This window comes from Tympanuchus pallidicinctus, unplaced genomic scaffold, assembly GCF_026119805.1.
Source record: "Tympanuchus pallidicinctus isolate F22 unplaced genomic scaffold, pur_lepc_1.0 scaffold1, whole genome shotgun sequence".
NCBI classification, from domain to species: domain Eukaryota; kingdom Metazoa; phylum Chordata; class Aves; order Galliformes; family Phasianidae; genus Tympanuchus; species Tympanuchus pallidicinctus.
In genome coordinates this window covers 30187229-30200383 of record NW_026294618.1, presented here as the reverse complement: position 1 = coordinate 30200383, position 13155 = coordinate 30187229, and the positions used below count along the sequence as shown (strand labels likewise).

Here is a 13155-nt window from a genome sequence, read left to right as displayed (position 1 = left end):
AATACTAAATATTCTCATTGAATTTAAAAACCAGTCACTGACTTTCATTAGCACTTTGCTTTGGCAAATAAGCACCTATCTATGAAAAAAGCAAAGCAACAGTGTAATATAAAAGCAGAAGCCATGCATTATTTGTCAACCTATAATCAAAAAATGCAGTATTTGTAGAATTCATGAAAGGAAAATGTAATTTTAAATATGTAAGGTTTAGAACAACTTAGATAAGGAAATAATTTGCTCCTTCTAAAAACTTCCCTAAGTGCCTATTCACATCTTAAGAAATTATAAAAGCGTGAGAAACCACCACGGTGTTTTGTTTTGTCTGGATCCTAAGTGTAATAGTACCATTACATAGAACAAGATTCCTTTCTATCTTGTTTTTTTTTTTCCTAGCCCCAGTAAACTACTCAGACTATTGGACTACTTATGACACACAGGACAGTGTTTAGAATCTCTAATCTACCCTTAAAGATAGTTCAGAATTATACCTAACAGTACTCTCACTGAAAGCAGTATTTTATCTACAAAGGTCAGAATTAGTGAAAACAATCTTCAAAACAAAGTCTCAAAAATCTCAAAATGCAAACTGGAGCTTCATAAATGGAAAATCTACCTTTAGTCTTGCACAGCACAGCAATGAATGTTTCACAAAAATGCCAAATCAAGAATTGTTTTTGATTTTTAACAAATGCGAGTTGTTATTGAGTATTTTCATTTTCAGAAAGTATTCCATCTTCTGCAAAGTATTTGCCAGTTTCAAACTTTTCAAATTATTCACCCTAATTCAATATGAAAATACTCCTGGAAAACATCTCCTTCAACATAACAAAAGAAAAATATCTTAGAAACATTTCCTCTGGAATGCTTTCTCAAAAATTATTATAAACACAAAATTATCTCTTCTCACCATAGTCTGTGACTGATTTGGGAGCACGCTGTTCTGTTTCTGCATTGCGTTTCTTGTTCTTGGATTTCCAAGCATGATATACCTTTAGCCTTCGATGAAACTCTTCTCTGCAAGCCGCCAGTAGTTCAATATCTGTTTCAGAAGCAAGAAAGGAAGAGAGGAGTAAGAAAAAAATCAGAGGAATGATTCATGAAATGCTTTTCTGTATTGACTGGTACATCAATTTTTTGATCCGGCTATAGCATTACTGTATTATAATAGCAAGAAACTGAAATTTGGTGAGCTCTAACTATAAACATAGCTAAAAGCTACATTTTCCACAACTAAGGATAATTTCTTAAAATACTTTCTTGGACAGCTTTTAATTAATGATATGGTATTAAACATATATACCTTGTTCTTTACAGGGACCTAATCTTATGGCCTAGAAAGTCCCTTGCAGTGCTACATATCCTTTTGTCTTTAGAAATATGGCAGTGCTCAAAGTAGCTGTTTTACTGTGAGATTTGTAGCAGTGAAATGCTGCTGTTGTGATTTTTCATTTACTGAATTTGCCTGTTGACATTATTGCAAAAAAGCAGTAGAGACGCAAAAACAAAACAAAACAATTAATTCTTGAAATTCATTTCTGAAATTGAAAAAAATATCTTTTTAGATTAGTTGTAGATGTCTCTTCTGCTTTGACACCTGAATTCTTTGCCTACTTTATTAATGATGTTTTAATTTTATTGAATTTCATGATACTAAAGACCAAACGATCACAAGAGTTCTTCATTAGTCATCTAAGAGGATCTGGACTGCATTCATTAAAGATAAATATACACTAGCACCACGTTACTTTACTTTATATGTTACATTACTGAACCTGCTATTCAGTTGAAACACATTATTGCAATTCTGCATATGTAAATACAGAGACACAAAATTTGGAGCTAACTTTGCGAGTTCAAATACAAATATAGAGGATGGATTTCTTTCTACATCCAGGGATTAATTCTCAGTCCTCTTAAATCTCAGAAATTAATCAACACTTCCTATCAGAAGTAAGAAAAACTTTAAAATTTAATAAAGAAATAGCTCATATCTGTTTCTATCTTCATAAAATCGGAGAAAAGGTAATTAATGTTACAATCACGGGCTTCACAAATTGTTGCACCTTTTCAAAAACAAAGAATAATTTGAATATTCAAGCCAAAAAGTATTTTAAACTGTGCTTTATACATTCTTTTTTCTAACAGAAAGAAAACAAAAAATAGTTGTTAGAACCCACAAATTCTAGATAAAGCCTAGTAAATATTCCCTTTTCTGAATTACATAAAAGAGAAATTATAAGAAATTATGACATATTTTATGGCCCAAACAGCTTAATATACATAAAATCAGTAAAAAGGGTAACAAAACAATTTCTGTTTCCACAGTATAGAGAGCAGCAAGCCAAATCTCTTTACAGAAACAAAATATTTTGAAATTAACTTAACATTAATTCAAACCTACATACCTTCATAACCAAGTTTTTATCTTTATTATTGGATGTAACACCTTTCATACAACTACAATCTGACTTCTTTTTCTCTCAAATGAAAAAACCTACCACAAGATGTGTTGATGGTATCACGAAGCTCTGCATATTTCCATTTACTCAGATCATGCTTCTTAGCACCAGCAGCAGCTTTTGTAGCTTGAACTGCAGGACCTCTACAATAATGAAAAAAATATATTAAAAAACAAGCAAGCATGTTTAAGCATAAATGTATTTTTTAATGGACAGGTAAGTATAGAATAGGAATTGCTACAACAGTAGGAACAGATCCCATGAGCAACACTGCTGCATTCTTGCAGTAGCAGGACTGATTCAGAAGGAAATTAAGAAATTACTTTCATGATGCTCGAAGTATTAAGAAAAAAGAGGAAGCATTTTTTTATGTACAAAATCTTTCTGTAAGAATAATCTGGTCAGCTGCCCAGAAATCAAGAGAAATTGCCATAAATATCTAGTGTTTATGCATAAGAAGACACATTCTATGCATCTGTATGTATGTACATCCCCGCTCATGTTCCTTGGCACTAGGTCAAGATGCAGAACACAGACACACATTAGCCATATGCATTTTCAGTTCCATTATAAAAACAGTCAAGGAAGGAAAAATTCCTTATCTACTTTCTGAAGTCGACAAGAAGGCATAAAAGGCATTTGTGCTGCTGTTTAAGACTTGAAGTATAAACCTTTGTTCAAAAACCAGAAAAATATCCCATGCTTCTGACAGAAGTTTAATTTGAGAAATCTATTTAATTCTATACTTATTTTATTGCAACTATCCAAGAACAGCAATAGCTAGACTGCAGAGGGAAAAAAAAAAAAAAAAACAACATTATTTACAGAGACATTGAAGAATAAAAACCCCTCTTTGAAGAAATGCTGACCAGTATTAAAAGGCCCAACCAGAAACTGTGTTCCAAAGGCAAACGGTATCTGTCGCGTCAGTACTGCACAAGGAAGTCAACAGCATGTGAGAAACCATTACTAAAATTTCCAACTTCTTAGCAGTACGAATAAACACTGAATGAACAAACGTTACATGCATAGAAAAATAAACCTGAAATAGCCCATACCATTTTATCTGAAAAATGAGATAGGTAAGGAGCGGAACGACACTCCTGTGGGAACAGCCCCATGGATTATAACAATACAAACCGAGATGGAAACACTACAGCTCTCAGTGAAGATCAGAACACTTGTGTCTGCTATTGAATTCCTTGGTGTTTAACGTGATTTTACCAACCTCTACCAATGCCCATGAATAATAATATTAGGCAATTCCCTTTCAGGCTCTGAGAATACTCATTCAGAACATATTATTAAATCTTTAATGGAGCAGCAAAACCCCTGATGCAACGTTTTAAGTTACAAATTTACAAGAAACAGTGGAAGCTACATCTCTTTAGTAAAATTCTGTTGGTGACACAGTATCTTTGTGGAGCTATTTTATTATTACAGCATTTACAAACCAATGAATATTATTTCAAGTTTATTTCTCTGTAAAATCTAAAGGCCTCTCATGAGAAACCACATTGGTCATGTGCTATATATTTATGCTGTATTTTTCCTTTTTAGTGAAGAGGATATTAATATATTGCCTATGGAAGTTTTCTCTGTATAGATACAGAAGTTCTGAAAAATAAATTGCATTTAAGTTTTATAGAATAAAACATCTGTTTAGCCGTATGTTCTTCTTAATAGCAACTGAACCATCTCTTGAAACGTAATTAAAACTACAGAATCTTCGTGTTCATTGCAGCATCAGTTTAATTATGCCTGCTCACACTATTAATCTGAGTTAACACGCAGCTCCCAGTTTACACAAGAAGTTTGACTGAAAATCTACCTCGTCTTTTTATCAGTACAGAGATAAGGGGCAATAACACTTCCTCATTCTTAGCACCATTCATGATTAATATAAAAAAAATCATTAAGCAGACAATTCCTTTCAAAACATGTGTTTTAATATTTTGTTAAGGCCAGTAGGCCAAAACATTAAAGCATTGCTACTAAATGCCATTTCCGCTACCTGGCGTCTAACCTTGATGAACAAAGGATTTGACAAATCCTGAGGATTTTCCTTTTTTAGCAACACTACCCACCACTCTAAGTGTTTGCAACACAATTTAGAGCAGCAGAACGAGGCCATAAGATCTCTGGTTAAAGCAGCAATCTTTAAGAATGCTAATCCAATTGAGTGGCTTAGCTTCCCCATTACAGTACTACCCTGCACTCTGCAGATCAATGTGGTTTTCTGCATGACTTTACATGTAACAGTCTGTCAGTAAGAGGAAAATCATGCTTGACAGTCACTCTTCACCACTCAATCTGACATTACGTATCATAAACAGCATTTGTACATTTCATCATAGAATCTCAAGTCAAAAGTTTTGAGTAGGTGAATAGAAAAAAAAAAACAAAAACAAAAACAAAAAAAATCCCCACCATTAACCCAAATAAGCATGCAGAAAGCACTGCAATTTTAATTCAACCATAACACAATGCCTCTGATCTGGTCAAAGTTTTGAGATTGTTTGCATATTAAGGTTTGGCCATCATCACTGGAACTGCGTCCATACATGCAATACAATCTCTCCCTCTAAATTTGCAGTCTAACAATTAAATGCAGCACTGTTTACACCCATTCATAAAAGAACACCACAAGAAATTAATTTAGATGACAGCTGCTTTCACAGTTATCAACATTATGGCTACACATTGTGTAAACCACTAGTCATAGTGGTTGGCGACCCTGCGCATGGCAGGAGGATTGAAACTAGATGATCATTATGGTCCTTTTCAGCCCAGGCCATTCTATGATTCTATGCTTAGTCAATCTTATCTTCAGACTATGCATACACAGCATTCTGCTTTGGTTTACAACTCCAAATATTTTTATTTCTGATGTAAGACATCAGGCAAGTAATGTCAGAAGATATTGTTTTTATCCCCACAATCCATCAAACACTTAATTGCCCTCTAATACAGAGATCATTAAAACCATTCTAACACTTGCAACTATTAGACTGTTGCAGTACAATTGCATTTAGATCTAAACCTACATCCTTCCCTTACTCCTGCATTGTACATAAACCCTTGTACTATCATCCAAGAAATCTCAGAAGATTTTGTTTACATGTCTTAGGATAGCTTTAATATACTTTCAACAACACAATTTTCTCATCTGGTTTTATTTGAATTAAAATATAGGTGGTATATTTTCAATTAAATTAAGTTATATTAACTTTAAGTAATTTAATTTAACAATTTGCAGAAATTCTTCTTTTGAAGATGCAGAGCCTAGTATTTTATTATTATCATAAGAGCAGTGATAAGAGATCTGATTGAACCTTTCAAAATTATACAAAATACAAGGGTACTGAAACTTTTTTATAATTGTTATTTATATAATCAAGTAAATTAGCATCTAAAAATTACTGAAAGATCAGGATTGTTAATAAAAAAGGTGTTGATAAAGGAAACTTATCTGAAACAACTTGTTTACTTATCTGCGTAACACTTAAAAACATATTCATTATTTTTTAACACATTTCACATATGATTTCTTTCCATTAGATGATTTATTCATTCAATATTTTCTTCTCACCTACCTAGACAACATTTCTGACATTTCTTTGGCCATTTGTTCCCTATAAAAAAATTGACATATAAGCATAAACCAAATATATTAAAATAAAAAAGCCTTATTAACTGTGATAGTCTTTGCCAACCAAGCCAAAGTTGATTCAAACACAGAAAATAAACAGTAATTTATTTTATAATATCCATTCTAATGCATAACACACACATGATTCTTTGTTAAGAGCAAATTAATCATATAAGGCTGTGAAAAAATGGCTGTATGTGGAAAAAAATTACAGTAATTATGATCTTTAAATAGATGTTAGGTTATTAACATGTTTATTAGACAATTAGGGGATATGTTGATTTAAAGTTTATAGATGCATTCTAATGAAGATTATTACAAGGTATTAGTAAACAGGAAGACTAGATCAATTTCCTTTGAATTAATTACTGTTACTTTTGTTCTATTAAAGTATTCAAATGGAGAAAAAGTGCCATACGCAGTCATTTGCAGCTTTGTTCCATTGGCTCTGCAAACAGAAGATACTTTTGTTAGCCTTAGTTATCTTTGTAAGAATCTGAAGCAGGAAGAGGTGGGCCATGGTAGTCACTCCCATAATTTATCATCTTTTCTTCTTTTTTTTCTTTAGCATTGTTTTATGTTTTATTGTTTTATTTAGAAAAAAAATTACGAGACATACTACTTATACATTTTATGTCTGGATAAACACATCACAAGAAATAACAACAATCCTTATTTAGCCGGAAAGACGACAGTTTCTTCATGCAAGCTGTGAAAAGCACTGCACCTACCTGCCACGGTGAAGATGCCCTCCCACACTTACAGAAAAGTGATAGCGTTAGATATGCTACAAATCAACAATTATTTGGATAGTTGGGACAATTCACACAGAATAGATATATTCACATGATCTTCTGTGAAGCAAACTTTTTTTGGTGCTTTGTGTTATGCGTGTTTCACTAAGTGACATAACTCAAAATGCACTGCACAGATGAAATCAGGTCCCTAATTGATTTTTATCCAAATGCCAAACACTTAACGTAAGCTTCATCAATGTGCAGCAAACCCCTTGTAGACATATTTGCAAACTGTGGATGAATAATAAAAATGGGTGGAGCTAGGAGAAGTCCAGCACACTCAGTAAAGAATAAAAAGCTGAGTCTGCTGTCCTAACAAATAACAATTCTTTAAGAGGAATCAGTCAGTATATTTCTAAAAGAAACTACTAATACTTTTGAACTTGTAAATACCTATGAAAAAAAGTATTGAGAAGAAAAAAAGAAGGAAGGCAGAGACTACCCATTTTCAACCATGCCAACACATAAGTGTCACAGGTCCTTTAAAAAATGAGGAAAGTGCAGATGTACCTTCCAACTTGTACACAGATGTCACCTTCCTCTTATTAATTTTACACTATCAGTAGCACAACACTGAAGGAAATAATCCTTTCCTCATGCCAATGTGTAGAGCTGGAATGACTATTTTAATTTTATTTTTTACTTAAAAAATGGTGCGAAGCCACTGCAGAGCCTGTACACTGCATGAGCTCAGTATGCAGTAATACACTCTGCACCTCACTCTCCTGAGATTTAAAAGGAAAAGGAAATGCACACACATAAAAGTCATCGTGACTTCAATGTATCCTGTAGTAGTATGTCTCTAATCCAGAAGATGCCTGAACGCAAGCCTCTTAGACTCCAGTAAAATGTTAAGTGATATCAGTTAAAATAAGTCCTGAGGATTTAAGTTTAAATGATTAAATTGTACGTTTGACTCAAACCAATGAAGAGATTTGATTTCAGAAAGGCATGCCCACACAGACAAAAAGAAAATTCACACAGGTAGAAAAGTGTCTAGTACTTTTTTTTTTTTTTTTTTTTAATAGATTTATACCTAATCTTGTTCAAGAAAGGATTTACACTGCTAAGTTAATTTGCTCAGACCATTCTGTACTTTCTCATCATTTCAAAGTCTCAGACCACTACACAGTAGAGAGAAAGCAGCAGTTTCAGGTATCAATATGATTAGTCTACCAGCCATTCCTGGATTTCACAACACAAATGGCTAGCACCACCTGTAAGCAGTAGGAAATACTGTGGCAGATGAGGCTTCACTGACCTCAAAAAATTACTGAATTCTCTGAGCCGTTCTTAACCAATCCCTCCCTTCTTCCACCTTTGAAAGAAATTTGCCAAGTTGTAACACTGTATGATTTCAGGTTTACTTTCATGGGCAAAGCTTGAAAATATCCAGAATGCTGTCTGGGAATCATTTAATCTGGATATTCAATTGAGCTTATTAAAGTCATGTCTGAGACAATATGATAGCAGCTGTAAAAAATCTGAGGACAAAACCACAGTAATTTGAGCCAAGGTGTCCACAAATTAACATCATACAGAACAAAAAAGCCCTATCTAGGTATGACACATAGGCATACAACTATTAAAAGTACACATCTAAATGAAATTTGATTAGCAAAGAGAACAAATCTAGGAGCCTGAAATTTCTTACAGAACTTTCTTTCAACTACAACAAACCAACAAAGGTGGTCACATCACTAAGTGAGTGACATGATCACGTTGGTAGGTTCTATATACAATTTGACCAATCAGTATCATTTTTATTGAATCTTTGCACCAAATTCTCACATACATTTGCTGGCTACAAAGCTTCTTCAGAAGGCAAGAGATATCTTGCTTTGCAGGCAGTGTGGATTTGTACATATGGATTCCTATGACACACCCAAAAATCCAAACAGAAGACATTTAATTTTCAAATCCACCCAAATTACATATATGCAATCTGCTTTAAAAAAAAACAACCAACCAAAAAAACCACTTACCAGACAAGACACAGAAATAACTATTATTTCTGCCTTCAAAGAGGGCTTCTTGTTAAAATAAATTTAAAAACAGAAAATGAAGCAAAATAAAACACACAGATTCATAATATACTGTTGGAACTAAATGTACTAAAAAGAGTACATTATTACTACTTACCACTGAAGAAATTCCATTCCCTCCTTCAAATGGCTCATAAAAATCATAACTTAAAATGGTTGCCATTCTTGCCAAAAGTCAAGAAATGAGAGAAAACTGCATTTCTATTCAGAAACACCTACTAAATTACTGATATAGCAGTAAGCAAAACAGAGAAGCTCTTTAACTAGTACAAAAATACATAAAATAAGCAAGAGCTTAGTATTCTCCAAAGGATGAGGCCAGTGAGAAGAAAAGAAATTTAAGTACTGAATTCCATACCTGCACAATCCTACATCAAGCTTTGTCTCTTCAGTGCTGAGTTCTGCCCCAGTTTGGGCAATTCTCATTGCAAGTTCACGATCACGACGTTCCTGTTCAAGAATTGCCTGGTGCTGGGTTTCCTCTTCTCGTTCTCTAGCTAGCTGAGCCTCAATTTCAGCCTGTATTATGAAAACATATAAAAACATACATTGAATCTCATCAAATCAAAACACTACATAAGCAAATGAATAGTAAAAATACACCTAGTATATTCACAGCTTTAACAGATACTAAATTTAGTGAATTAATGGCGTTAACAGTATTGGTATTTTTGCTTGACTCAAGAAAAACAACAGCTACAGACTGCTATCCAGATTCTCATAAAATTTATCAAATCATTAATGTATTATCTATTCAGATTGAAGTGCCAAAAAACATTCTTTATTTAGAAAAACATCACAGCCTTAAAAATATATATTTTATTACAAAATATACTTAAAATTTGTCTATAATCATTAAAACTCTTATACAGAGCCCCATATTTATTCTTCACATCACTAATACCATAATCCCTTGATATCCTGCACTTAACACTGTAAGACATTGCAACAGGTGCTTTGCACATAGGTCTGGGAAAGACCTATTTTGAAAAGAGATGAACACTGGAATCCTCTGTGGACTTGGTCTGGGTTTGAATTTAAATGAACTGCCAAATTTCTACTTACTGAGGTGGAAAAATAATTCAAATATAACACTTCTGCAGAACAAAGCTGCAATTCCAGCTTACCATCTTTATTTAACAAAGGGTCTTACACACATAATAAGAAAATGTGACCATTCAATTCCAAGTTCTAAACATCACCTATGCCAACTGTTAGTTGTGCCCTCGTTGGTGTACGTTAGTTTTGCCTTTCTTGGCATAAAGTCAAGACGGGACACAAAGTCACTTCCCCCTCAGCATCACAAATTTGCACCAGTAAAGGAGTACAGCAACACCAGTAACTTTTTGCTATGAAAAAACATTATCTGATAGTAACTACCACAAGAAGGAAAGATAATGAATAATTAACTATGTAGAAGAAAGAAATGCCCTACTGGATAGTATGTCTGCTTAATATCCAAATGCAACATTAAGTGTAAATTACATTCTGTAAATATCCACAACTCAGAAACAGAAACACAAATAAAGATTGTGATCAAAGTGCTGGCAGACCAGACTTTTAAACTTTCTGCCAGGAGTCCTGTTTGCTTCCTGAGTGGACACATCCTTTATGTTTCAAGACTAGCTAAACAGCAGCTTATTCCCTTTTTACATTTAACTTCTAAAAGCCAGATTTGCTTGCCTACTATTCCAGTACTGGTGACAGACACAGCCACACAGCAAAGACCCATTTTTCATCTGTTAGGCTGTAATGCTGGTGGTAGTTCTAGACACATGCTCATCAGGAATGATGGTGAGGATGCAGAAACATGGCAAGGGTATGCAGAAACCAGGAGGATAAGCAGCACTTGGCTAACTCCAAGTGTAACAAAATAAAGAAAAGGAGAAAAATCCTGTTTCTGATTAATCACAGATAAGACTTAAACGCAGCTGTATTCACCAGCAACCACTGCCCTGTGCTTGTTGCAGTAGCCACAAAAGGAAAGCTTTCTTACTGAAACTCCCCCCTGCTCAGGTTGCCAGTGGAATCTTTAAGGAAAACAAGGAGATCAGGGTTCTGACACAACTCAGAATGAGAGTTCATGATATCAAGGATAAGTCAGAAGAGTCTGGAATTAAGGCAGATGGAGAAGGAGCAGGATTTGAACTGCACACATCTTACACAAAAGTAGCTGAAAGGCTACTTGTAGCCTCTCACTACTACCAGTATTATGAAAATGTTTACAGGTAAGCTGACACTGAACACAGCCTCAGTCCACCAGTGACTTCTAGTTTAAAAATAAAAATAAAAAAAGTACTTGGCATGCAACATCTGCAAAAATTCATAACTCTAAATTACAGTTCTGTAGTGTTATGTATTTTTAACTTAAAAGGAAAATAATTTTTAAAGTCATTTAAAAACAAGTACACCTCCAGTCCAGTATAGCTGAACTTGCATGTAGACTGGAACCAGGTGTTTTTTCTCAGGATGTTCTAATCATGATTTTCTCTTATGTTTACTATCAAAGCAAATGACTAGATAGTGAAAGCTTTAACTGCTTACAGAATTTCCCTCATAAAGATAAAATGATAAGAACCATTAGGACAAGTTTTGTAACATGCTATTAAGTCCAAATTCCTGGACTTTGCTGTTATATTATCATGCAAGAATTCTGTGCAGTTTTGGGCAGTACCTTTGAGTACTATAAAGTAAATAATCCCAGTCCTTTCTATGCATAACATTTTCTTTGATTGTCATTTTCTTAGCAGTTTTCACTGATTTGGGCAGACATCTTGTCTTACTCCAGAACAGCAACCAGAATATGTTACTAGTTTCAACTCTAGAATACTTAGAGCTGGCCTAACATATATGGTAAATGTTCACCTTTCTTCTCTTTTCCTCTACCACAAGCACATTGCAGCTAAGGCCTAGTTGAAAGGTTATTTCTCTACAATAAGCACACGCTTCCTCTCTTGAAATGTTCGCACTAGAAACTGAGCAGTATTAAGCTGCTTGAAGGCTTTCAATTAGAAAAAAAAAAATCCATATTCTTTAAGGAATTATGATGATTACTCATATCCCAAGTCACAAGAATGTAGCACATGATGTACCACAATCAATAGCTGAATAAAGAGTGACCTAAATGGTAAGGTTAAAGAACATTGCTAACACCTCTTCTTCCTGAACTCAACACCTTCCCCTGATTGCCATGAGCTTTCAAAGATAATCAAAAGTAGCTTTGAAGTGACATTGGTCTGCTCCTTCAGCACTCACAGGCACATCCTATCAGGTCTTTTGGACGTACATGAGTCCAGCTTCAATGTTCCCTAATCTGAATTTTAATTGCAGCAGGTTTCTGAAGAAGATTCAGGGACCTAGAACTCCTGAAGGCTAGTCTTATAGGTAAAAGCTCCTTATTTATTTTTTTTTTTTAAGCTTTATTTTATTCTCCTCATTATTACAATTGTAAGATGCCACACAAATTTTTCTCACCTCTCATTGTGCTCTCTATTCCCATTCAACCATGTCAGCACACACTATCAAAAGAATTTTAGTAATAGTAAATTTTTAAATATTATCCTTCTGACCTTCTCTTATGTCTGAGAGAAAATATACGTGCTTAATACAAACATTTCCCAAGCAGAAGCTTCTTTATGGGTCTCATTCACATACCATTCTTTCTTATCTGAAAACTGAATTTAGATTATGTATTTTTCCTCTTGTAGCTATAATTCCGTTATTGCACTACTTGTAGACAGATTATATTCGGTGTATCAAATACAACACTGCTGTATAATTTTGAGACCTATTTATAAAATAATGCCATTAGACTCAGAGGAAATTGTAAGCTGTGAAAAAGATTTAAAAACAAAAGAAACAAATCAACAAAACCACAGCTAAAACATTACCTGAATACGCTTTTCTTCCTCTTCCCTCTTTTTCCGTTCTTCTTCTTCCTGTTTTCTCTTTGCCTCAATCTCAGATTTCCTATTAGAAAAGAGGAAGAGGAAATAAAAACTTTTAGTAAGTTATTAAAAAAATGCAAGCAAACAAGTAGTATCAAAGCATCCCCCATAAATTTAAATGATAATCCAAAGACTGTACAGTTATGACAAGACCTGTATTTAAGTCAAGGACTTTCTCAAGTCCATCTGTATTACTGCTGCATCATAAAATCTTCTAAATACTTTATTCTGACTACACTTAACTTAAAAAATTGC

General features: G+C 33.9%; 1 protein-coding gene across 5 annotated transcripts in view; it reads right to left on the bottom strand.

Annotated features, from left to right (window-relative positions):
• MYO6 (myosin VI) overlaps positions 1 to 13155 on the bottom strand; it is a 100005-nt gene that overhangs the window by 8279 nt on the left and 78571 nt on the right. For 3 of the 5 annotated variants that reach the window (XM_052699991.1, XM_052699913.1, XM_052700077.1), the window contains exons 27-32: positions 12844 to 12922; positions 9312 to 9472; positions 6530 to 6559; positions 6056 to 6094; positions 2499 to 2602; positions 908 to 1039 (exon numbers count right to left, since the gene is read on the bottom strand). In XM_052699991.1, the coding sequence (XP_052555951.1) occupies positions 908 to 1039; positions 2499 to 2602; positions 6056 to 6094; positions 6530 to 6559; positions 9312 to 9472; positions 12844 to 12922 (545 nt within the window). The remainder of the gene's footprint in view (positions 1 to 907; positions 1040 to 2498; positions 2603 to 6055; positions 6095 to 6529; positions 6560 to 9311; positions 9473 to 12843; positions 12923 to 13155) is intronic. The other 2 variants (XM_052700161.1, XM_052700246.1) reach the window with 1 other exon arrangement.